At 36.3% G+C, this 25,068-nt stretch overlaps 1 protein-coding gene across 9 annotated transcripts in view; it reads right to left on the reverse strand.

The window, feature by feature from the left end:
* Positions 1-25,068, reverse strand: part of LOC123549315 (adenylate cyclase type 2-like) — a 200,322-nt gene that overhangs the window by 22,536 nt on the left and 152,718 nt on the right. For all 9 annotated transcript variants that reach the window (XM_053545486.1, XM_053545483.1, XM_053545484.1 and 6 more), the window contains 6 exons: positions 21,477-21,541; positions 20,880-20,963; positions 5,726-5,902; positions 4,578-4,662; positions 676-801; positions 48-143 (listed from right to left, as the gene is read on the reverse strand). In XM_053545486.1, coding sequence (XP_053401461.1) covers positions 48-143; positions 676-801; positions 4,578-4,662; positions 5,726-5,902; positions 20,880-20,963; positions 21,477-21,541 — 633 coding nt within the window. The remainder of the gene's footprint in view (positions 1-47; positions 144-675; positions 802-4,577; positions 4,663-5,725; positions 5,903-20,879; positions 20,964-21,476; positions 21,542-25,068) is intronic.

Raw genomic sequence — 25,068 nt, forward strand, 5'->3', positions numbered from 1 at the left:
ACAGTTTTGCATATTACTGGTATAATACAAAAATTATAAACAATTACCATAGGATAACTGCATTCATCAATGAGATCATGTGAAAGCTGACTAGTGTTGCTACTGTTGGTGCTGGAGGTTTCAATGATCTCTCTACATCCTGCCTGTTGTGATAAAAAACAAAAAAACATTTTCACCAATGTTTTTGCTATACAAGTAAAAAAGATCATAGAGTATGAATATGATGGCTATTTTAGGGAAGTTGTGGTGTAGCGTATTTGTTTTTACTGTCTATATGGACACTGCAAGTTTGAACCCCATAGGGGTAACAAACTGTTTATTTTTTATGATAATGAATGAAACAAAATAATTAAAAAAGACTAATTAAGAAATAAGAAGTCCATTTTATCCCATTAACATTACATCACTGCCAAAAGAATGAATAATATGAACACTATAAACATTATTCTTCATGTTAATTTGGAACTAATTTTAACGGATTTTATTGTTGCACCAATCAACAAAATTACCTTCTCATTTATTTCATCTTAAAACTGTGAATACCACTAATTCATGTGCCCATTATATGACCATGAACATTTATGTCAACAAAATCAATTGATTTCGCAGTAATAAATGCATTCAAAGGACTCATTCTGTAAGTAAAATTCAGTATAAGTAAAATTCATAGCTTACTAGGCCTATAGTTGACATGATAGCTGTGAACAATACACAGATGAAAGCTAGGATGGTCCGTAACCAATGTTTGTCTAAAATATATTCTGACACCTTCGTTAACGGCTGCGTGCATTTTGATACCCTCTGAAAATAAAATATATTTAAAGTTGTAATAAAACATATGAGACGTGCCATGAGAAAACCAACAGAGTGGCTTTGCGACCAGCATGGCTCCAGACCAGCCTGCGCATCCGCACAGTCTGGTCAGGATCCATGCTGTTCGCTAACGGTTTCTGTAATTGCAATAGGCTTTGAAAGCGAACAGCATGGATCCTGACAAGACTGCGCGGATGTGCAGGCTGGTCTGGATCCATGCTGGTCGCAAAGCCACTATGTTGGTTTTCTCATAGCGCGTCTGTGCTGGGTTTAGAGTCACCCTGACACAATTTCGTTCATATGGCAATTTTTCCTCCTGAAGATGCAGGAAGACCTATACACTGTTTCAGGCATGAGCGGGTACTGGGCAGAAACACAAACTTTCTAAAGCCAGCTTGAAGACTGCCTCAGATGAAAAATTCTACACCTGCAGCCAGTTTTTTAACCCAGACTGGTAAACGGCAAAGTCAGTGACATTAACCACTCAGCCACAGAGGCCCCTGAAACATATCCTTTACTTTGAAACAGACATTAATAAGAAAATCATGATTCTCATTCCACAGGTACTCATGTGTGATGTACGAATTAGGTTTGCTACATTAAAAACCTTAAAATTAATTCTTGAGTTGAATCATGCAACATTCAAGAACACAGGTCAGAGCCAAATGCTGCAGTAAAATATTACCACTGGCAACCAATGTGCAGTTGAAAAGTACTTTTATTTAAGATATAAGTATTGCAAAAAGTCCTAAACTTTTCCTGAGTCTTTGCCCTTCCAAACTGTCACATTTTACCTGTTATATCAAATCTTAATGACCCATTAACATTTCATGTCAAACTGTCTAATTTACCATTTTAAAAGGGACAACTACACATATAAAAGGAGGATGAAACATAAAAAAATGTAAATTATTATATGACAATAATCAATAGATATAACAACCATCTATTAATTATATCTTAAGTAATCAGCTGCCACGGTGTGTAACGAGGCATTATACATAAGCTAATTGCTTGGCGTGACTGAAAGATACATGAACACTAGTCACATGAAATGTGGGTTACTGTGACATTCAGGAATGTTAAGTACATGTCATAGCATTCTTATATAGGTAGGAGTTAAGATACACTTTTTCAATTTAGACTTCTTTCACTTTAGATATCTAAATTTAAAATACATTTGTTTTTTGTTTGTTTTGGGTTGAACGCCATTTTTCAACAGTATTTCAGTCATGTAACAGCGGGCAGTTAACCTAACCAGTGTTCCTGGATTCTGTACTAGTACAAACCTGTTCTCCGCAAGTAACTGCCAACTTCCCCATATGAATCAGAGGTGGAGGACTAATGATTTCAGACACAATGTCGTTTATCAAATAGTCACGGAGAACATGCGCCCCACCCAAGGATCGAACTTGCGACAACGCGATCCGTAGACCGACGCTCTTACCTACTGAGCTAAGCGGGCGGGGAATAAATACATTTGTTGCTGGTCATATCTTTATTATGATAATAACATAATTTGAGGGGTCCTTCATTAATTAAACTGTATGATTTCTCATTTCTTGCCCTTCAGCTCTAACCCTTTTGTACACCATATTATATACATATAATAAGCATTGTTATGGGAATTAAAGAGATCTATTCTAATTAGTGAATCAAGAAATGTTTTTCACACCAATGTGTGATAGTCATGTATTAGAGGCATTAAATGACAATGACACATGTGCCTTGGCTTCAAATTTCCTCTGTTACACACCTGGCTACACATTTCCCCTGTTATATGCCCGGCTACACATTTCCCTAGTTACACACCTTGCTACACATTTCCCCTGTTATATGCCCGGCTACACATTTCCCTAGTTACACACCTTGCTACACATTTCCCCTGTTATATGCCCGGTTACACATTTCGCAGTTACACACCTTGCTACACATTTCCCCTGTTATATGCCCGGCTACACATTTCCCCTGTTATACACCTGGCTTAACATTTCCCTAGTTACACACCTTGCTACACATTTCCCCTGTTATATGCCCGGCTACACATTTCCCTAGTTACACACCTTGCTACACATTTCCCCTGTTATATGCCCGGCTACACATTTCCCTAGTTACACACCTTGCTACACATTTCCCCTGTTATATGCCCGGCTACACATTTCCCCTGTTATACACCTGGCTTAACATTTCCCTAGTTACACACCTTGCTACACATTTCCCCTGTTATAAGCCCGGCTACACATTTCCCTAGTAACACATCTTGCTACACATTTCCCCTGTTATAAGCCTGGCTTAACATTTCCCCTGTAATACACCTGGCTTAACATTTCTCGTTATAAACCTGGATACTCAATTTCCCTGTTATACACTTTAGACTATACATTTCTTCTTTTACGGACCTGTCTATACATTTCCCCTGTTATAAACCTGGCTAAACATTTCTTCTCTTTTTCATCTGACTACACAATTCCCCAGTTATACATCTTGCTACACTTTCCCCCTGTTATAATCCTGGCTACACATTTCATCTGTTATACAACTGGCTCAACATTTCTTCTTTTATACACATGTCTACACATTTCCCCTGTTATACACCTTTCTCAATGTCTTCGTTTGCACACCCTGAATACACATTTCCCCTGTTATACACCTAGCTACACTTTTCCCCCATTATAAATTTGGCTACACATTTCCCCTGTTATAAACCCTGCTCAACATTTCTTCTTTCATCTGTAACACACCTGTCTACTCTTTTCCCCTGTTATAAACCTGGCTACACATTTCCCCTCTTATACATCTTACTAGACTTTTCCCCTGTTATAAACCTGGCTACACATTTCCCCTGTTACACACCTTGCAACACTTTTCCTCTGTTATAAACCTGGCTACACATTTCCCCTGTTATACACCTGGCTACACATTTCCCCTGTTATACACCTGGCTACACATTTCCCCTGTTACACACATTGCTACACTTTTCCCATTATAAACCAGGCTACACATTTCACCTGTTATACACTTGGCTCAACATTTCTTCTTTTATACACCTATCTATATATTTTCCCTGTTATACACCTGGCTCAACATTTCTTTTTTTACACACCCATCTATACATTTCCCCTGTTATACACCTGGCTCAACATTTTTTCTTTTATACACCTGTCTATACATTTTTCCTGTTATAAACACGACTATACTTTTCCCCTGTTATACACCTGGCTCAACATTTCTTCTTTTATACACCTATCTATACATTTTCCCTGTTATACACCTGGCTCAACATTTCTTTTTTTACACATCCATCTACACATTTTCTCTGTTATACACCTGGCTCAACGTTTCTTCTTTTATACACCTGTCTATACATTTTGCCTGTTATAAACCTGGCTCAACATTTCTTCTTTTATACACCTATCTACACATTTTCCCTGTTATACACCTGGCTCAACATTTCTTTTTTTACACACCCATCTATACATTTCCCCTGTAATACACCTGGCTCAACATTTATTCTTTTATACACCTGCCTATACATTTCCCCTAGATTGTTATACACCTTGCTTCACATTTCCCCTAAACTGTCAAAACAACTCTACATATTTCCCCTAGACAGTCCCATAGACTCAGACACCACACTACAAATTTCCCCTAGACTGTGACACACCTGGCTACACATTTTCCCTAGACCGTTATACAAAATACACTTGTTGCCAATTATTCCAGGTAAACAATTTTTATAACTTATAAGGTGAAACTGCACCTACCATGAGCCTGTCAGCAAAGCACATGAAGCCTTGGATGATGAAGAACAACTCTCCCAATACAAATATAACTATCACAGATGCTGCTCTGTAAACAAAAGAAAATAAAGTTAATGAAAGGGTTAATTAAGTTTGAAGAAGCTCATTCAGATTAACCTTTACCCTGCTATATTTCTAAAATGGACTGGTCCATCATTCAACTTGGGCATTACCACTTCTTATCTGAAGGGATGTTTACTGAAAATTTACAGACTGAATAGTGAACAGTGTAGACCATTATCAGCCAGCATGGATGTGAATTGACCTTGTTTGTTTGATCATATGATTGTTCCAACATTGAACATTTTTATATTGGGCTGGCATAATTGGGCATTTGAACAATTTACATACAGGAAAAGCTTGGAATTAATCCTCATGCAATCAGAAATTGAATTATTCCAACTAACCTTACCACGGAATAATCAAACTTGGACATTTCTTTTACAGGAAATTTTGACCTTAATTTAGCTTAGCTTGAAATTAGACAATTCATACTATAAATCTTTATCCTACCTAGGCATATTTAGAAGTTGGGCATTTCCTACACAGCAAAACTTTTAGCTTACCTTGGCATATTTTGTTGCTGGACAATGCCCACACAGAAAAAACTTTAAGCTTATCTTAATATGATTAGAATCTGGACAATTCCTACACAGGAATAACAGAGTTTACCTTGGTAAAATTAGAAGTTGGACAATTCCTACACAAAGACTAGCTCAGATGCTGGACAATTCCTACACAGTAAAACTGAGCTTCCCTTGGCATTATTAGAAGGATGTTTCCTACACAGGAAATTTGAGCTTACCTTGGCATAATTAGAAATTGGACGATTCCTAAACAGAAAAATTGAGCTTAAACTGGCACAAAGAGGTTGGACAATTCCTACACAGGAAAACTGAGCTTACCTTGGCATAATTAGAAATTGGACAATTCCTACACAGGAAAAACTGAGCTTACCTTGGCATAATTAGAAGTTGGACAATTCCTACAATGGAAATTTGAGCTTACCTTGGCATAATTAGAAGTTGGACAATTCCTACACTCGAAAAAATGAGCTTACCTTAGCATAATTAGAAATTGGACAATTCCTACACTCGAAAAAATGAGCTTACCTTGGCATAATTAGAAGTTGGACAATTCCTACACAGGAAAATAATACTGCTGCACATAATGCACAGAATTTGAAGGCAGGATCTATACGCTGTATGTAGTCTTGCTCTACATCAATATCAGTAAATAGTAACATCTTCGACTGAAATTCACCTTGTCCACCAGTACCAGACCAGAAACTGGAATGAAGAACAAAATTGAGGATTTCATTAGATGATATTGCAAGTGCTTTATTAATTCAGATATCTGTATTGCAAGTGCTTCAGTTAGTTATTCAGATAGAGGTACTGGATTCAAATATAGATCTTATAAGTGCTTTATCAATTCAGATTGGATACTGTAAAAGCTTCATTAATTCAGACATATGTATTGTAAGTGATTAATTTATACAGACAAAGGTACTGTAAGTGATTAATTTATACAGACAAAGGTACTGCAATTGATTAATTTATACAGACAAAGGTATTGCAAGTGATTAATTTATACAGACAAGGTATTGCAAGTGATTAATTTATACAGACATAGGTATTGCAAGTGATTAATTTATACAGAAAAAGGTATTGCAAGTGATTAGTTTATACAGACATAGGTATTGCAAGTGATTAATTTATACATATGTATTGCAAGTGATTCATTTATTCAGACATATGTATTGCAAGTGATTAATTTATACAGACAAAGGTATTGCACGTGATTAATTTATACAGACAAGGTATTGCACGTGATTCATTTATACAGACAAAGGTATTGCGAGTGATTAATTTATACAAACAAAGGTATTGCAAGTGATTAATTTATACACACATAGGTATTGCAAGTGATTAATTTATTCAAAATTTAATATAGGTATTGCAGGTGCTTCATTTATTCAGAAAGAAGTATCGCAAGTGCTTCATTTATTCTGACATACTTACTGCAGGTGCTTCCTTTATTCAGATAATGTATAGCAAGTGCTTTATCAGTTCAGATATGGATATTGCAAGTGCTTCATTTATTCAGAAAGAAGTATCGCAAGTGCTTCATTTATTCTGACATACTTACTGCAGGTGCTTCCTTTATTCAGATAATGTATAGCAAGTGCTTTATCAGTTCAGATATGGATATTGCAAGTGCTTCATTTATTCAGATATGGGTATTGCTGATGCTCATCAGGTCAGATTTAAGTATTGGAAGTGCTTCATTAATTCAGATATATATATATGTATTGCAAGTGCTTTATCAATATTTCTGAACTTCTATATCAAGTTATACTTCCTTATACATACACACATACAATTTATCTTCATATATAAAATCGTTTTACCCTTAGATATTAACAGAACCACTAATTAATTTCAGGTATATTTGCTTTAAACATGTCAAAGAAGATGCACTGTTCTTCACATAAATGTCTTACCCTTCACAATCAAACAACAGATCATAAATTCTAATTTTGTGTCATTTTAACTTGTATAATTATGCTAATTTATGTAACTGGAGGCAGACAATTCACTAAATTATGCAAATACCTATCTGTAATTGTTCTAATTATATCTGCAGTGCCATACTTACAGAAACTAGATCTATATGGTGGTGGGTTAGAGCCAGAAAGTTTTAAGTACATTCAAATAAAAGGGGGTACTTACTACCATCTGGCACTTATACCTTAACTTTTGTTCAAATATCTGTGGTTACATTTGCAATTTTATGCAAATAAAGCTGAACTATGCAAACTAATTTGCTGCAGGCCTTGGCACATTAAGATCAAACTCCTTTTTTCACTGATAGAACAGGTGGTTGAACATATAAGACAAATTTCTTGCAATACAGATGTAAGTATTGTTGAAGGTTCATGAGTACTGCATATAAATTACATCTTGACATTTTTGGGGTTATCTCCTCCCTTTTAAAAAATGCAAATAAATTGACTTAAAGGTCAAACAGAACATATTTTGAATAGCTAAAAACATCAAAATATGCTTTGAACTTGCAAAAGCTCCCATCCTGAACCTTCAATCTAATATAAAAAAAATCCTGTCTATTTTCATAAAAACATGGCAACCTTGCATTCTATTTGCACTAAGAAATGGTTCTATTTTATATATAAAAAGAAAATATTTCGAAATTGTAAAAGATATAATAGGACAGTTTTACAAGTAGTTCACAAACTCTAAACTGACTATTATCATTATGCACACAGACTAATTCACCAGATTTCTATGTATTTCTAAATTATTCTGAGGGGCATATAACCTCTTCCATTTGTTTTAACACTGTAACATTGACATTACATCAACCACTATTAAATATATGCATGAACATACTGTATTTAGCACAATGTAAACTTTTGCTTGATTTGTCCATCAAAGTTTATCATGGGTTTTCATGAAGGAACAAGCACACAAAAAACAAATATGAAAAGATCTCAACTCAAATATGTTTTGTTTTTTTAAAACACTGTCAATAATGTTAGATCCTTGTATGCCTGTTTCTCGTCGATTCGAGCTTTCTCATCGATTTGAGCCTTCTCATCGATTCGAGCCCTTGTGTTTTAGTAAAATTCATGCTCATGTACTATGATGTAGCATGTTCTTCCATCAGAAACTTGTGTCCTCTACATTTTAAAATGCCTTGGATAATATTAGTCATGAAACCACTGGAAATTTGAGTTAATACCTCTTTTAATATTTTACATCAAAAATTGCTTATTTCAAAAGGAAATTACACAGTGGGCAATACTGTGACCCAAAATTTCAAATTAAAAAAGCATCCCGAGCATATTTCGACTGTTGTAACAACTGAATAAGAAGTCAATCTTTATAGAAATTTGCTTTATGGAAATAGACTGTGCAAGCATCAACACTTTAATATTGACCTACCAAACAAAGGGCTCAAATCGATGAGAAAGTTTTAAAATGATGTGGTGTTTGACCTCCTTCATTCTCTTGCAAAAAAAATCATATAAAAGATGATAACATTGTAATTCTTATTGTCCATTGTTAAATGCAAATATTTTTGTACCAAAAAAAAAAAACAAATTTAATTGAACAGGTTTACAAAAATATGCACAACCCTAAAAGATTTAAGAGGCTTGAATCAAGGAGAAAGCAGCATATAACTGCAGATAATATTTCACTTATACTTTTAGAATTAGCCTGCCATGTTGGGGAGAGGGATAACGACAACAGGCCGCGCATGGTTGCAAAGTGCGCATGTGCAATTATCGTGTAAAAATAGCCCATCTAAAATTAGCCCGTACATGTAGGATCCCATTAGAAATATTTTTAGATAAATTGTCCGTTTCCGGTTTCGATCATCATGGAATGGGATAAGGAATTCTTTTGGAAGAGAGATTCATATTATGGTTCAGTTGTATCAAAAAGAGCAAGCAAAAATGTCATTGAGGGACTTTGAATATTCAACGTGTACATCATTTTTGGGAAAACAAGATCCAGTAAACAGTTCGAACATTTTTGTCGAAAGTAAAAAAATTATTGTTAGAGTGCAATGTCAGTATGTCAGCCCCAAAGGGGCCGCACAAGTAATGAAGTATGTTGATAAGTGGTTTTAAACTGCAATAGTGAATTGAAATGAAACTGCTAAAATAACATTTTATATAACAATTAGTAAACATTCACCGACTGTTTTCAGAAGTATTCAGAAACAGTAAAGCCCTCAACAGACGGTAGGTTTTTGTTAATTTAACATTTAAATTAAATCCTTTAAATTTTAACAATAAAATTTAACATGTACACCCAAAATAAATATAACCATGTTATGATTTCGTAAATCTTAAGTCTTGACTTACAAAAAGGACATGTTTCTATTCGTAAGTTTAGCCTTACGTACCACCCACGTTGACAAGCAACACATTGGTAAATAATATTGAGTAAGAGGCAGGTGAATTAAATTCCAGAAAAAATTTCCCAAATAATAACACAAATCTGAATATAAAATGGCTCCCAATGCATAATGGAAAAAAAGGGTGACACTAAAAAGTTAAATGATTGTGCCGCGCCATGAAAAACAAACACAGTGCGTTTCCGACCAGCATCCGTGCAGTCTGGTCCACGTGTTCACTAACGGTTTCTCTAATGCATTAGACTTTGAAAGGAAATATCACTGATCACTATGTTTAACTAAGTAAATATCTGTGTTTTATATGGAAGTTGAATACTGCCCTGTTATTTGACAAATGTACAAATTAAAATTGAAACATTTTTAGATAATTAGTGTTGTACAACTTGAACCTACCGTCTGTTGGGCTTAATTAAGTGCAGACAAGCATGGTTTTGTATCAGTACTGTAAACAATGCCCTAAGTGTTTCTCGTAGTTCGATAGCAAACGGCTGGAGCATGGTATCTGTGAGTACCATAGATATCTCCGCATATTTTCGTGTTTCCCAAAGCATCAGCTGGAACATGGTAATACATAAATATTTGAGATAACCATGCCTGACTGTTGTCCTGGTTAGATATTAACCACTGGTGCATGGTATATTTTCATGGAAGGGGACTAGGGGTCCAGTAACCGGACCTCTAGATAACCCAGAGGGCAGGCTAGGGTCCGGTAATCAATAAAAACACTGAAAAACGGTATAAAATTTGATAAAAAAAAGATTCGGATACTATTTTTATCTTTAAAACGAACGTGATTTCAAAAATTTGTTTTTAAATACATGGTTAGTCACGGGAAATGGGTATTTATTATTTTTTCCTCATGGGAAAAATACGATCGCAAATTCACAAAATTAATATACATGTACTATCATGTACTGTAATCCCATGTAGAGCTCTATAAGGAAATTGCGGTAAACGTTATGATTAGTTGTCAAAAAGTTTTATTACTTTTGTTTTTGAAAAATTTTATATATATACTCAGCGTCACTGAAAAGTTACCACTCTAATGGCCATTATATTTTAAAAATCGCACTGGACGGGTGTTAAAGTATAACAGGACTACATTTTTGACGCAGCTGAGTCGTCACTGGTGTAAAGTTAGTCAAATTCGTTAACTCCATTTGGGGCACGGGCTGCACGTGCAAAATGACTTTTTCCAGCAATGTGGACATGTACAACTTTTGTATCTCAAATCATTCATCGCACTTGAAATTTTGTCGACAGATTCAAAGGAATACGTTAAAAAACAGAATATCCTTGCTAAGAATGCCACGTTTAAGGCACGATAAACGCCATCAGGCCATTGGCATGGTGACGCCGAACTTTCATGTCGCGAAAGTGAACGTCGTATATGCTGTCTCACCTGACAGTCATGAAATGGGTTAGGTACATGATCAGACAGGGTCCATGAGTAATAGACCGCGCAAGGCCATGAAAAGGTGACGTCGATATTGTATGAAATATAAAGAGGTATATATTACATGGTAACTTTTCAGTTGACGCTGAGTATATATAACTCTCGCTCAGGTTCGACGCATATGATGAATATGAAATTTTAACAGCGTTTCCGGTAGTCACTGTTATTCATTTACTCAAACAGTAAAACGAATTCAACAACTATTGAACAAAACTTTTTAAATACTGAAGAAAACGTAGGGAGTTTTATTATTTTTATTCATCAGTCCCGAGAAGAAAAAAAAACAAAGAGAACAATAACCAAACCTTCCGATCTCGGCCTACGTTTTTACTACAATTATTTGCCGAATCGCAATCGTGTTTTTCTCCGGGATTGAAGAATTATAAATGCTTCTGTTTCCTGTGAGTTACCATACATCTAACATTAAAGCAATGAGAAAAATACGAGAACAAACTTTTAAAATCGTCAACTTTATTTATATAGATAAAATATTTTTTGCTCTTTGAAATTTTATCAGTATTCATATTGATTAACAGACCTCTGCATGTCCTGTTATTGTCTAGTGGTCCAGTAACAAAAACCTCTAGACCCCGGGTCTAGTTGTGGGTAACCGGTCCCCTAGCTACTTCCAGATATCATTACAATAGTTCCCCAAATGCCCAACGTTGTCGTGTTTCTGTTGCACAGCTGGGGCTTGTGAAATTCAGAACTATAGTTATCTCCAGCCAAAACTGTATGATGTTCTGTAGCAACAGCTTGTGCACGGTCCATATAGGTTCTATATATAACCATGCCGATACTGTTATCATGGTTAGTACCAGCAGGTAGAACATAGTATTTATCACACTATCGTTAAAGTATGACCCAGCTGTATTTTATGGTTCGGTAGCAACAGATTAAGTACGGTATATATGAGAATATACCCTAACTTTTCCCTTGGTTTTGAAAAAATGAAGCATTGTATATATCAGTACTATAGTTTACTATGACCCAAATGAAATTTGCAACGGGCTTAAGCCAGGGTATATATGCGTACTAAAAATAACCATGCCCCAACTATTGTCACGGTATGGGAACAACAGCTAGAGCATGATATATATCAGTACTCTAGTTAACCCTAATTTGACCTTTGTGGCAGTCGTGGTTGGTAGGAACAGCAGGAGCACGGGAAAATATGGTACTATAGATAACCATGACCTATCTGTTGTCATAGTTTGGTAACAACATGAAGAGCATGGTATATATCAAATATTACAGATGACCATTGTTCTGGCTGTTGTTGTGGTTCAGTACCAAAATTGGGGAGCAATGGAAATATAAGTACTATAGATAACCATGTCCCAATGATGTCATGGTTTGGTAACAACAGTGGGAGCATGGTAAATATCAGTTTTACAGATGCCATGTTCTGGCTGTTGTTGTGGGACGATAAAACTGCTGGATGACGGTAAATATGAGTATTATACATAACCATGCCCTAACAGTTTTCATGGTTTGGTAAAAAACATAAGAGCATAGTTTATATCCCGTATTACAGATGAATATGGGCCTGCTGTTCTTGTCTTTCGATATATATGGAGTACTATAGATAACCATGCCCTAACTGTTGTCATGGTTTGGTAACAACCGAAGAGCATGGTATATACAGTATTACAGATGACCATGTTCTGGCTGTTTTTATGGTTCACAACAACAGTGGGAGGGATGGGGGAAATATGAGTACTATAGATAACCATGCCCCAACTGTTGTCATGGTTTGGTAACAATGGGAAGAGCATGGTATATATCAGTATTACAGATGACCATGTTCTGGCTGTTTTTGTGGTTCAGTAACAACAGTGGGAGAATGGTAAATATGAGTACTTTAGATAACCATGCCCCAGCTGTTGTCATGGTTTGGTAACAACAGGGAGAGCATGGTATATATCAGTATTACAGATGACCATGTTCCGGCTGTTGTTGTGGTTCAGTAACAACGTGGAGCATTTGGGAAATATGAGTACTATAGATAACCATGCCCCCAAATGTTGTCATGGTTTGGTAACAACGGAAGAGCATGGTAATATCAGTATACAGATGACCATGTTCCGCTGTTGTTGTGGGGTTTAGTAACAACAGTGGGGGCATGGGAATATGAGTACTATAGATAACCATGCCCCAACTGTTGTCATGGTTTGGTAACAACAGAAAGAGCATGTATATATCAGAATTACAGATGACCATTTTTGGCTGTTGTTGGTGGTTTAGTAACAACAGTGGGAGCATGGTAAAGATGAGTACTATAGAAATCGATGCCCCAGCTGTTGTCATGGTTTGGTAACAACAGAAGAGCATGGTATATATCCGTATTACAGATGACCATGTTCCCGGTGTTTTTGTGGTTCAGTAACAACAGTGGGAGCATGGGAAATATGAGTACTATAGATAACCATGCCCCAACTGTTGTCATGGTTTAGTAACAACAGGAAGAGCATGGTAAATATCAGTATTACAGATGACCATGTTCTGGCTGTTGTTATGGTTCAGTAACAACAGTGGGAGCATGGAAAATATGTGTACTATAGATAAACATGCCCCAACTGTTGTCATGTTTTGGTAACATCAGGAAGAGCATGGTATATATCAGTATTACAGATGACCATGTTCTGGCTGTTGTTGGGGTTCTATAACAACTGCTGGATCACGTTAAATATGAGAACTATAGATAAGCATGCCCTAAATGTTGGCATGATTTGGTATCAACAGGAAGAGCATGGTATATATCAGTATTACAGATGGCCATGCTCTGGCTGTTTTTGTGGTTCAGTAACAACAGTGGGAGCATAGTAAATATGAGTACTTTAGATAACCATGCCCATACTATTGTCATGGTTTGGAAACAACAGGAAGAGCATGGCATATATCAGTATTACAGATAACCATGTTCATGCTGTTTTTGTGGTTCAGTAAAAACAGTGGGAGCATGGTGAATATGAGTACTAAAGATAACCATGCCCCAACTGTTGTCATGGTTTGATATCAACAGGAAGAGCAAGGTATATATCAGTATTATAGTTAACCATGTTCTGGCTGTTGTTTTGGTTCAGTAACAACAGTGGGAGCATGGTAAATATAAGTATTATAGATAACCATGCCCCACCTGTTGTCGTTGTTTGGTAACATCAGGAAGAGCATGGTAAATATCAGTATTACAGATGACCATGTTCCGGCTGTTGTTGTGGTTCCATAACAACTGCTGGATGACGGTAAATATGAGTAATATACATAACCATGCCTCAACTGTTGTCATGGTTTGGTAACAACATGAAGAGCATGGTATATATCAGTATTATAGATGACCATGTTCTGGCTGTTCTTGTGGTTAAGTAACAACAGTGGGAGCATGGTAAATATGAGTACTATAGATAACCATGCACCAAGTGTTGTCATAGTTTGGTAACAACAGAAAGAGCATGGTAAATATCAGTATTACAGTTAACCATGTTCTGGCTGTTGTTGTGGTTCAGTAACAACAGTGGGAGCATGGTAAAAATAATCACTATAGATAATCATGCCCCAGTTGTTGTCATGGTTTGGTAACAACAGGAAGAGCATGGTAAATATCATTATTTGAATTTTCCATGTTTTTCCGGTTGTTGTTGTGGTTCCATAACAACTGCTGGATGACGGTAATATGATACTATACATAAACATGCCCAACTGTTGTCACGGTTTGGTAACAACGTAAGAGCATGGTAATATCAGTATTACAGATAAACATGTTCTGGCTGGCTGTTTGTTCAGTAAAAAACAGTGAGAGCATGGTAATATGAGTACTATAGATAACTATGCACCAGCTGTTGTCATGGTTTGGTAACAACGTGAAGAGCATGTATATATCAGTAATAAAAGATGACCATGTTCTGGTGTTTTTTTTTGTAGTTCAGTAAAAACAGTGAGAGCATGGTGAATAAAGTTACTATAGATAACAATGGCTTAAATGTTGTCATGGTTTGGTAACAACAGGAGAGCATGGTATATATCAGTATTACAGTTAACCATGTTTTGGCTGTTGTTGTGGTTCAGTAAAAAAATTGGGAGCATGGTACATATGAGTACTATAGATAACCAAGCCCCAACTGTTGTCATGGTTTGGTAACAACACGAAGAGCATGGTATATATCAGTAAATTTCAGATGACCATGTTCCGGCTGTTTGTTGTGGGTTTAGTAACAACAGTGGGAGCATGGAAATATGAGTAAATATAGATAACCATGCCCCAACTTTGTCATGGTTTGGTAACAACAGAAAGAGCATGGTATATATCAGAATACAGATGACCATGTTTTTTGGCTGTTGTTTTTGGTTCAGAACAACAGTGGGAGTATGGTAAATATTAGTACTTATATAAATTGGGTTTGGGGCCTGTTTTTCTTAGTACTAATACCGACCATGCTCTACCTGTTTTTTACACAACCATGAGAACAGTTGGGGCCAGGTTTCTTAAGCATGATACAGACCATGCTCCGTCTTATTGATCCGACCATGACCACAGCAGAGCATGTTTACCTATAAAATTATACAGAACATGCTCTAACTGTTGTTACCCAACCATGACAACAGTTGGGTCTGGTTTATAAAGTGCTGATACAAAAACAGGCTCTAACTGTTTTACCCAACCATGGCAACGTTGGGTTGGTTATCGATAGTATTGAAGCGACAAAGCTGCAGCTGTTGTAACACAACCATGACAAATTTGGGATCTTGTTATCTAAAATAATGAACAACCATGATGTGCCTGATTATATTTAGTACTGAACAGACCATGCTCTAACTGTTGTTACCGGTCAATGACAACAGCCGTGGCATATTTTTCTATTGGAAAGATATAGACTATGTTCAAACTGTTGCTACCCGGGGGAATGACAACAGACTGACAGGTTTATCTTTGTACTGATACAGGCCATGCTCTAGCTGTTGTAACACAAACCCTGAGAAAAGTTGGGGGGGTTGGTATCTTAGTATCAATGCAGACTATGCTCTAGCTGTTGTTACACAACCATGAGATAGTTTGGGGCCTTGTTACATTACTGATACAGACCATGCTGTAGCTGTTTTTAACCGGACCATGACCAGCCGGAGCATGTTCATCTATAGTACTAATACAACAATGCTCCAGTTGTTGTTACACAACTATGACAACAGTTGGTCCTGTTTATTTATAGCACTAATACAGACCATGCTCCACTTTTGTTTCCGGTCCATGACAACAGCCGGAGCATTTTATCTTTTGCACTGATACAGACCATGCTCTAGCTGTTGCTACCGGACCATGAGAACAGCTGGAGCATGTGTATCTATTGTACTGATTTATACCATACTCCAGCTGTTGTAACACAACAATGACAACAGTGTTTGGGGGTCTGGATATCTATAGTACTGATATAGACCATGCTTTAGCTGTTGTTACCGGTCATGACAACAGTCGCAGCATGTGTATCTATTGTAATGATACAGACTATGCTCTAGCTGTTGCTACCGGACAAAGACGCAGCCGGGCAGGTTTATCTATTGTGATGATACCGACCATGCCTAGCTGTTGTAACACAACCATGACAACAGCTGGGGCCAGTTTTTTCGTTAGTACTAATACAGATTATTCTCCGGCTATTGTTACCGGACCATGGCCACAGTCAGAGCCTGTTTACATGTAGTACTGCTACAGACCATGCCCTAACTGCTGTTACACAATCATGACAACATTGGGGTCGATTATCTATAGTACTGATACAGACCATGCTGTAGCTTTTGTAACTCAAACCATGACAACAGTTGGGGTCTGGTTATCTAAAGAAATGATGCAGACATTATAAACCTGTTGTAACACAACCGTGACATAATTGGGGTCTGGTATCTAAAGTACTGATACAGGCCATGATGTAGCTGCTGTAACACAACCATGACAAAAGTTTGGGCATGGTTATCTAAAGTACTGATACAGACAATGTTCCAGCTGTTGTAACACAATCATGAAAGCTGTTGGGACCTGGTTATATTTAGTACAGATACAGATCAGCTCTAGCTGTTGTTACACAACTGTGACAACAGTTGGGGCCTTGTTATCTATAGTACTGATACAACCATGGGTCTATCTGTTTTTAACCGAACCATGACAACAGCTGGAGCATTTCTATCTATTGTACTGATTTTTACTATACCTCCAGCTCTTGTAGCACAACCATGAAAACAGTTGGGGCCTGGTATATATAGTACTGATACAGACCATGCTCTAGCTGTTGTTACCGGTCAATGACAACAGCCGCAGCATGTTTATCTATTGTACTGATACAGCCCATGCTCTAGCTGTTGAACACAACCATAAGAAAAGTTTGATCGTTCGTATCTATAGTACTAATACAGACCATGCTCTAGCCTTTGTTAAAACAACCATGACAACGTTGAGGCCTTGTTATCTATAGTACTTTTACACACCCTGCTCTAACTGTTGTTACACAACCATGCAACAGTGGGGCCTGGTTATCTATATTACTTTTACAGACCTACTTTAGCTGTGTTACCGGACCAATGACTCATTGGAGTCTTTTTGTCTGTATTTATGATACAGATCTTGCTCTGACCATGACAACAGTGGGGGCATGGCTAAAGTAATTTCAGAACATACAAATAATTTTTTAGAAAAAAGTGATGCAAAATATGATCAAATTCTGCACAATTAACTTTTGTGTATACCATTCGATATAGCACTAAATATTTCAAATGGTGCGTGTCGTAGAAAGAATTGTGAGACCTTATCTTCATGGGATATGTCAAAAAATTGAAACAGTCATTTCAATGTATGTTGCCCGAAAAGTAAACTTATGATACCGTTTTTTGCCTCGTAAGTGGCTTATAGCTGCCCAATAGGGATATGTCACTGGTGAGAAAAATGTACAGCGTGACCAGGGCTCGAACACGGGCCTTTCGCTTACCCGGACAACTCTTTTGACAGAGCTACCCGATCCCCTTTCACATTTTATCCACTTCAAACATAGTTTGGAATTTTAGAGAACGGCCTTTCGTTTTTCTCGTTAGTTACACAAGGGGAGTGGACTGTGAAAGGCTGCAATAACTCTAAGGGATATGTAAGATTAGAATTTTAATCAAATAAACATCACAATTAGGTAGAAAGGGGAGCGGTGGTCTAGTGGATAAGGTGTCGTCTGCTCAATCCGTGGTCTGGTTCGAGCACCCTTTGGGGTCACGACCATGACTTCTCATATGACACCAATACTGGTTTTTTCCAGGAAGCGGGCTCGATAGTGTTCCAATAAGCTTTAAGCTTTCATCACAATCGAGCTAAAACAATTAGTATAAACTAATTAGGTTTAGAAATACATGCTGTTTTGCTTCCTCTAAAGTGCATGTCTAACTAACAATTTTAACTTGAAACAAAGATGTCTACAAAAGGAAACACTAAGTTACAGGGAGTTTTGTTGCATATGTTTTATATTGAAACATTATTTTAAATGTTCTGCTGGCGTTTTTGTTTATTTGTATATCTGTCTACTTGCTTTAATGAATAAATATTTTGAACCATACCTCGCAACTTTCTATTTCAAAAGGGAATTAATTATTTTGAACAAAATTGCATTAAACGTGGCAGTTTCATGGGTAAGTGTAACCTATGTATATAAGAAAAAATATACGAATTCAAATTGCACTAACCACTTCCAGTTAAATGAAACTACTACATCGTTATTTCATCCGCAGGCGTGTCCACTTCATAGTTTTCAATGCCACATAAACGGAAATAAATGAGACAAAATCAGGCTATAAACATTGTTTGTATGTTACATAACGTTAACAACCTGCTAAGTCATACTGTACGGTAGGTAACGTCACAATGGAAATTAAATGATATGTAAATATTGGAATTTCCGACATCTATAAAAGTAACTAATTGACGCATGCGCATTTTGCAACCATGCCGGCCTGTTGTCGTTATCCCTCTCCGGCCATGTTGTGCTCCCCATTAACTGATATTCAATACCAGTACATGACCGTGAATGAAATGTGCCAGCAGTGATGTAATAAAACTGTAATGTCACCAATGGCAGGAAAAAAAATTGATAATATAGGTCAGTGGGTGACTTCCTTCAGGTACTGTGAATTGCTAATGACATGACATTATTGCGTATTACATAAACCAAACACAAGAATAAATCTGCTGTCAGGAAATATTTTTCTCCTTGCCATTAAATCATCATTATGCTAACAATCATATGAGCCGTGCCATGAGAAAACCAACATAGTGGCTTTGCGACCAGCATGGATCCAGACCAGCCTGCGCATCCGCGCAGTCTGGTCAGGATCCATGCTGTTCGCTTTTAAAGCCTATTGGAATTGGAGAAACTGTCAGCGCACAGCATGGATCCTGACCAGACTGCGCGGATGCGCAGGCTGGTCTGGATCCATGCTGGTCGCAAAGCCACTATGTTGGTTTTCTCATGGCACGGCTCATATATGAAAGACTGAAGTACCTCAAATATGCTGATTTTATACAGCCCTTGCTTGTGACTCTGTGGACAGACCATCAGGGGAGGTACCTATAGTCACAGACTTGGACTAATAAAAGACATACTAGAATAACCTTGACCTTAGAGCTAGGGGTCTGGCTCTTGCGCATGACGCGTTGTCTCATTATAGGGAACATTTATGCCAAGTTATTTCAAAATCCCTTGATGAATGGTAGAGTTATGGACCGGACACTTGTTAACCTTTGACTTCTAAGTGTGACCTTGACCTTGGAGCTAGGGGTCTGGGTCTTGTGCATGACACATCATCTCAATATGGTAAACATTTATGCCAAGTTATTTCAAAATTCCTTCATGAATGGCAGAGTTATGGACTGGACACGAAACAGACCCTGTTAACCTTTGACCTCTGTGACCTTGACCTTGGAGCTAGGTGTCTGGGTCTTGCGCATGATATATGGTCTCATTATGGTGAACATTTATGCTAAGTTATTTCAAAATCCCTTTATGGATGGCAGAGTTACAGCCCGGACAAGAATTTACACAGACACACAGACGGACGGACGGACAGTGTGATATTAATATGCCCACCTTTGGGGGCATAAAAACCATGTTTTAATATATATGAACACTCTGATTTCATTGTACCCTACATAGAATAATTAACTCAAATTACCCCCTCTTGAAATCATACTGCAGGCATCTGTTACCTCCTTATCCTGTTTAAGTATATCAAAACATAGTTCTCCTATATATTATACTTTTCTTAAATATGGTCAGCTGTTAAGTGACAGCTCAATGTTTGTGCTAACATTTTACTCTTACCCCTACCAAATGTTCACATATTTGTGATGTTTGGTAGTGGCTATGTATACATGTATTGCAATCGACTTGTGAATGAATACAGGGAACACACTTTACAGTGTTCTTTACAGCACTTATTTTGTCACACTTAGGTCATTATCCTAAACATGTACATGGAATACTGACTTTATTCATTCTGCCCTGTGATGGCTACAAATGTATGTTAGAGAGCTAGGAAAACATATGACTGAGCCGCACCATGAGAAGACCAACATAGTGCATTTGCGACCAGCATGATTAAGACCAGCCTGCGCATCTGTGCAGTCTGGTATGGATCCATGCTGTTCACTTTCAAAGCCAATAATTGCAATTAGAGAAACCGTTAGCAAACAGTATGGATCCTGACCAGACTGCACGGATGCACAGGCTGGTCTGGATCCATGCTGGTCGCAAATGCACTATGTTGGTTTTCTCATGGTGCGGCTCATGTAACTATGTTTAATATGTTAAATATGAAAAATAGAAATCATATCAGACCCTTACCTTGAGAAGCCAAGATCTTGTGATTTCCTGGCTAGGGTTTTATTCACTTCATTGTTGAAATGTTTTGTCAAAGAAGCAGCACTGCTGTAAAATGAAACTAATATTTTAGTATCAACTGTGTGTTGTAAATTCCTTTAGTTTTAAGTGACAACAAAAATGATCATACTTGTTCAAGAAATAGATCTACAATACAGCAGAAAAAACGAGAAAAAAAAACACCATCAATCTATTACTGCATATTATTGTTCATATTTCACTATTTCAATGAATCTCATAAAAACTTACAAGAAATTGCTTTTGAAAAAGAACACACCCTCTCCCAAATACAGCATCATTTGAATGGAATTGTTACCCAGATAAAATGTTAACTGATATATCATACCTAGATAATTTTTTGGTCAAATTTATTCCATATTACTTTACATAAAACTTAACTTACCTATTTCAAACAAAAAAACATCAAAGTCTAAATGTTCCTTGATTTGGAAAGGCGTAAGTAAAAACCACCAAAGGTATGGGGCATGGATACATTGTGACTAATTTTGGACACATTTACAAAATCGTTTAATTAACCTTTTAATCTATTATATACAATACCTTTGATTATCTTTTCCTGATCCTGCAGGATTCATGGCCAAATTCGAGTCTAAAAATGCTAAACTCTGAAATAAAATTACATACATTTTGATAAAACAGTTAATTTAAGGATGTTATAAAAGAAACAAGAAATAAAGATATATGATTCTGTCACATTCTAACATTAAAAAACATTATCACATTTAAGACTTGAAATTTTTAAACTTTAACCATGAATTTGAAAATAAATGCAAAGTTGCCAAAAGCTAAGTATTCAAGCTTAGATTAAATAGTGAGCTCCATAAGATTCTTTGGCTAACTGAATTTTTCTGGTTAACTGAGACTTTCTTGCAGAGATTTTCTGGCTAACTGAAATTTTCTTGCTGAGATTTTCTGGCTAACTGAGATTTTCTTGCTAACTGAGATTTTCTGGCTAACTGAAATTTTCTTGCTAACATTTTCTGACTGAGATTTTCTTGCTAACTGAGATTTTCTGTCTAACTGAGACTTTTTTGCTAACAGAGATTTTCTGGCTTACTGAGATCTTCTGGCTAACTGAGATTTTCTCGCTGAGATTTTCTGACTAACTGAGATTTTCTGGCTAACTGAAATTTTCTTGCTGAGATTCTCTGGCTAACTGAAATTTTCTTGCTGAGATTCTCTGGCTAACTGAGATTTTCTGACTAACTGAGATTTTCTGACTAGAAGAAAACAGACTATTTCTATTATCTAAAATTGAATGTGACTTGATATTCTTGGTAACACTTTCTAGCTGAGAGTATGGGTATTACATGAGGTAACAGGGAGTTCTGGCTGGAATACAAAATGATTAGGAATTTTACAGTAACTTATTTGGTACTTTGTAAATGGAAATCTTATTCTTAAATATTTGCTACAGTTCCTAGGCAAAAGAGCATATAAGACTTTTTCTTTTGCAATGAATTAAACCATATGACATGAAAGAAAAGTTTTTCAATTTTTACCAATGAAGTATGAAAAGGTTTTAATCCTTCGTTATGTAGTTTTAAATCATTTTAATAAGTAGTTTTTAATATATCCAAGTTACATACTCCCGTCATGAATCTTGGCAATTTCTGTATGATTACGTATTTTGGTTACGGAATTCATTAGTTTTAATATATTCAAGTTACAGTTAAGTACACTCCCATTATAAAGCTCGACAATTTCCATATACATATTTTGGTTACAGAAATCATTAGTTTTAATATATCCAAGTAGCAGTTAAGGTAACAGATACATATTATGAGGGCTGAATGCAATAACTCCTATTAAATAAAGAAGGACTTATGACAGTATTGCGTTCAACCCTTGTAATATTATATTAAGGACTCTGGACAATTTTCATGTGATAAGAATTCGGCATTCTGAGGATGTCAATGTAGCTCAGCACAATTAATCTCACATACAGAGAGAATATAATTTGCCGATTGTAATTATGTTCTTACTACCTTAGAAATAGTCCTTTATCTATAACTGAAGCTATACAAGTTACCAAAGCAAGGTTAACCTTTAGCCTGCTGGCGGCAAGTGATTTTGCCGTAGTGACCAGTGCAGACCAAGATCAGCCTGCATACCACTGTCCCATGAGTTGAAGCCAGCATATATATTACATAAAATATACCCTCACTTGTGTCTTTGTTTTACAGAAGCAAACACTGTGTTAAATTTACTGGTGTTAATTAATTTGAACAGTGTTACATTTTTTGTTAGTTAACAAAAACAAAAATTAGCAAACAAAACTTGTAAATGTCTTTGCAAGAAACAAACCAGTAAAAAGTCTTGACAATTTACGTTAAGTCGCTTATCAAGTGTTAATTCTATAAAGATATCTTAATTAATCAATTTACCTACAGATTTATATTAATATTAATTAATTTCTTAACAATATTTCAACAAAGAAAAAGTAGTGGTCAGAAATATAGGATTAAAATTTCTATAAACAAGAGGACCATGATGGCCCTAGATTGCTCAACTGAGTTTCACAGCTTGCTTGAACAGTTTTGGTAGAGGGTCATACAAGAAAAATATCTTTGAAATTATTCTGAAATTGGGCCAGTGTTTTCTGGGAGGGTTCTCGCGTAATGTGGATGAAAGAGAAGCTGAAGTGATACAAAGCGAAATATCAAAAATTGCAACTAACTAAAAGTGACTTTTTTAAAGGAAATTTGGTGGAAAGCCATCCAAGGAGGAAATTCTAAAAGTTTTTCTTTTTGTTTCACATTACAACCAGAATTCTAAATGGATGACCTAGATTTGAATGACCCTGAAAGGGAACCACCCAAGGAACATTCCTGTGAAGTGTGGTTGAAATCCATTTGGAAGTTCAGAAGCAGCTATTTTTTAAAGAAACTGAAGACAGATGACGGATGGACGAATGACAGACATCCAATGATCTTAAAAAGCTCACCATGAGCACTTCATGCTCAGGTGAGCTAAAAGCATCTCCTTTTTTTTTTGCAAAGACATTCAAATACAAAAATCTCAATGCAGATTTTCTGGTTAGCTGTGAGTTTGCAAATTTCAACAAACTTACATTTATTAGCTGAAATAATTGATAAACAAAAGAAAAATAAATAAAAACTAAATACATTTTAGTCAAACAAGCAAAGACTTAAAATTTAAGAAATGACACCAGGTCCCATGGCTATGATTCGGAAGTTGGTCATGCATCAATATGGTCTGAAAATTTAATCAAACATTTAACAATGTTTGATCTATCTAATCCTTTACAGGATTTTTTTGTGAATTGCTGCATTCTGCAAGATCCAGATATGATTTAAACATCATTCTAAAGGTCTCCAAGCTTGATTAGTAGTGTACGTTTAAATTTTTAAAACATCTCTTCTGGCTAGGAACTGGTAGCTGGACAAATTTTTAAGTTTTTCCTTCATTATTTTCTCAGAAAATATTAGACAAAACTAAAACTCACACTGGTTCCCAGCCAGTTATTATGTCAGTCTTATGGCCAAAAATTATATTTTTACCATTGTAAAAGTCAGGCAAAATTAGAATTTCTTAATGTAGATTATTGACATTTTACAAAATTATCATGACACAACTATAGGTCATTTGGTAACTTTCCAACTTTACATGGTGGAGGAAGAACCCAGGTATCCCTCTGGGCATTACACCATCACAGGCGGGCACCGGGGTAGAACCACCGACCTTCCGTAAGCCATAATCAGGATGGCTTCCTCACACGAAAAATTCTATGCCCCAAGTGAGGCACCAAACTAACATAGGTGAGGAGCAAGTGGTTTGAAGTCAGCATCACTTAACCACTTGGCCAAGGAGGCCCCTAGCAGTCCTTTAGAATGATGTATATATGTTTTATATTTATAGACAAATCAAGGGAAACCCTTTTTATCGAAAAGATGGATCAAACACAAAGTATATATAAATGTTTATTTCTGAAATTCTCTGCAGAAATAACACTGCCTTATATGAAAAGCATTGCTGCAAACAAGTAGCATACAATAATTTCAAAGACAGCATGGGACAAATTTATTACATCTGAGTATACAAAACAAATATTATTCGCAAACTGTAACATATATCATTTCATATACCTAATCCTATCATATTTTCTGCA

The sequence above is a fragment of the Mercenaria mercenaria genome, chromosome 6 (genome assembly GCF_021730395.1).
Source record: "Mercenaria mercenaria strain notata chromosome 6, MADL_Memer_1, whole genome shotgun sequence".
Classification (NCBI taxonomy): Eukaryota; Metazoa; Mollusca; class Bivalvia; order Venerida; family Veneridae; genus Mercenaria; species Mercenaria mercenaria.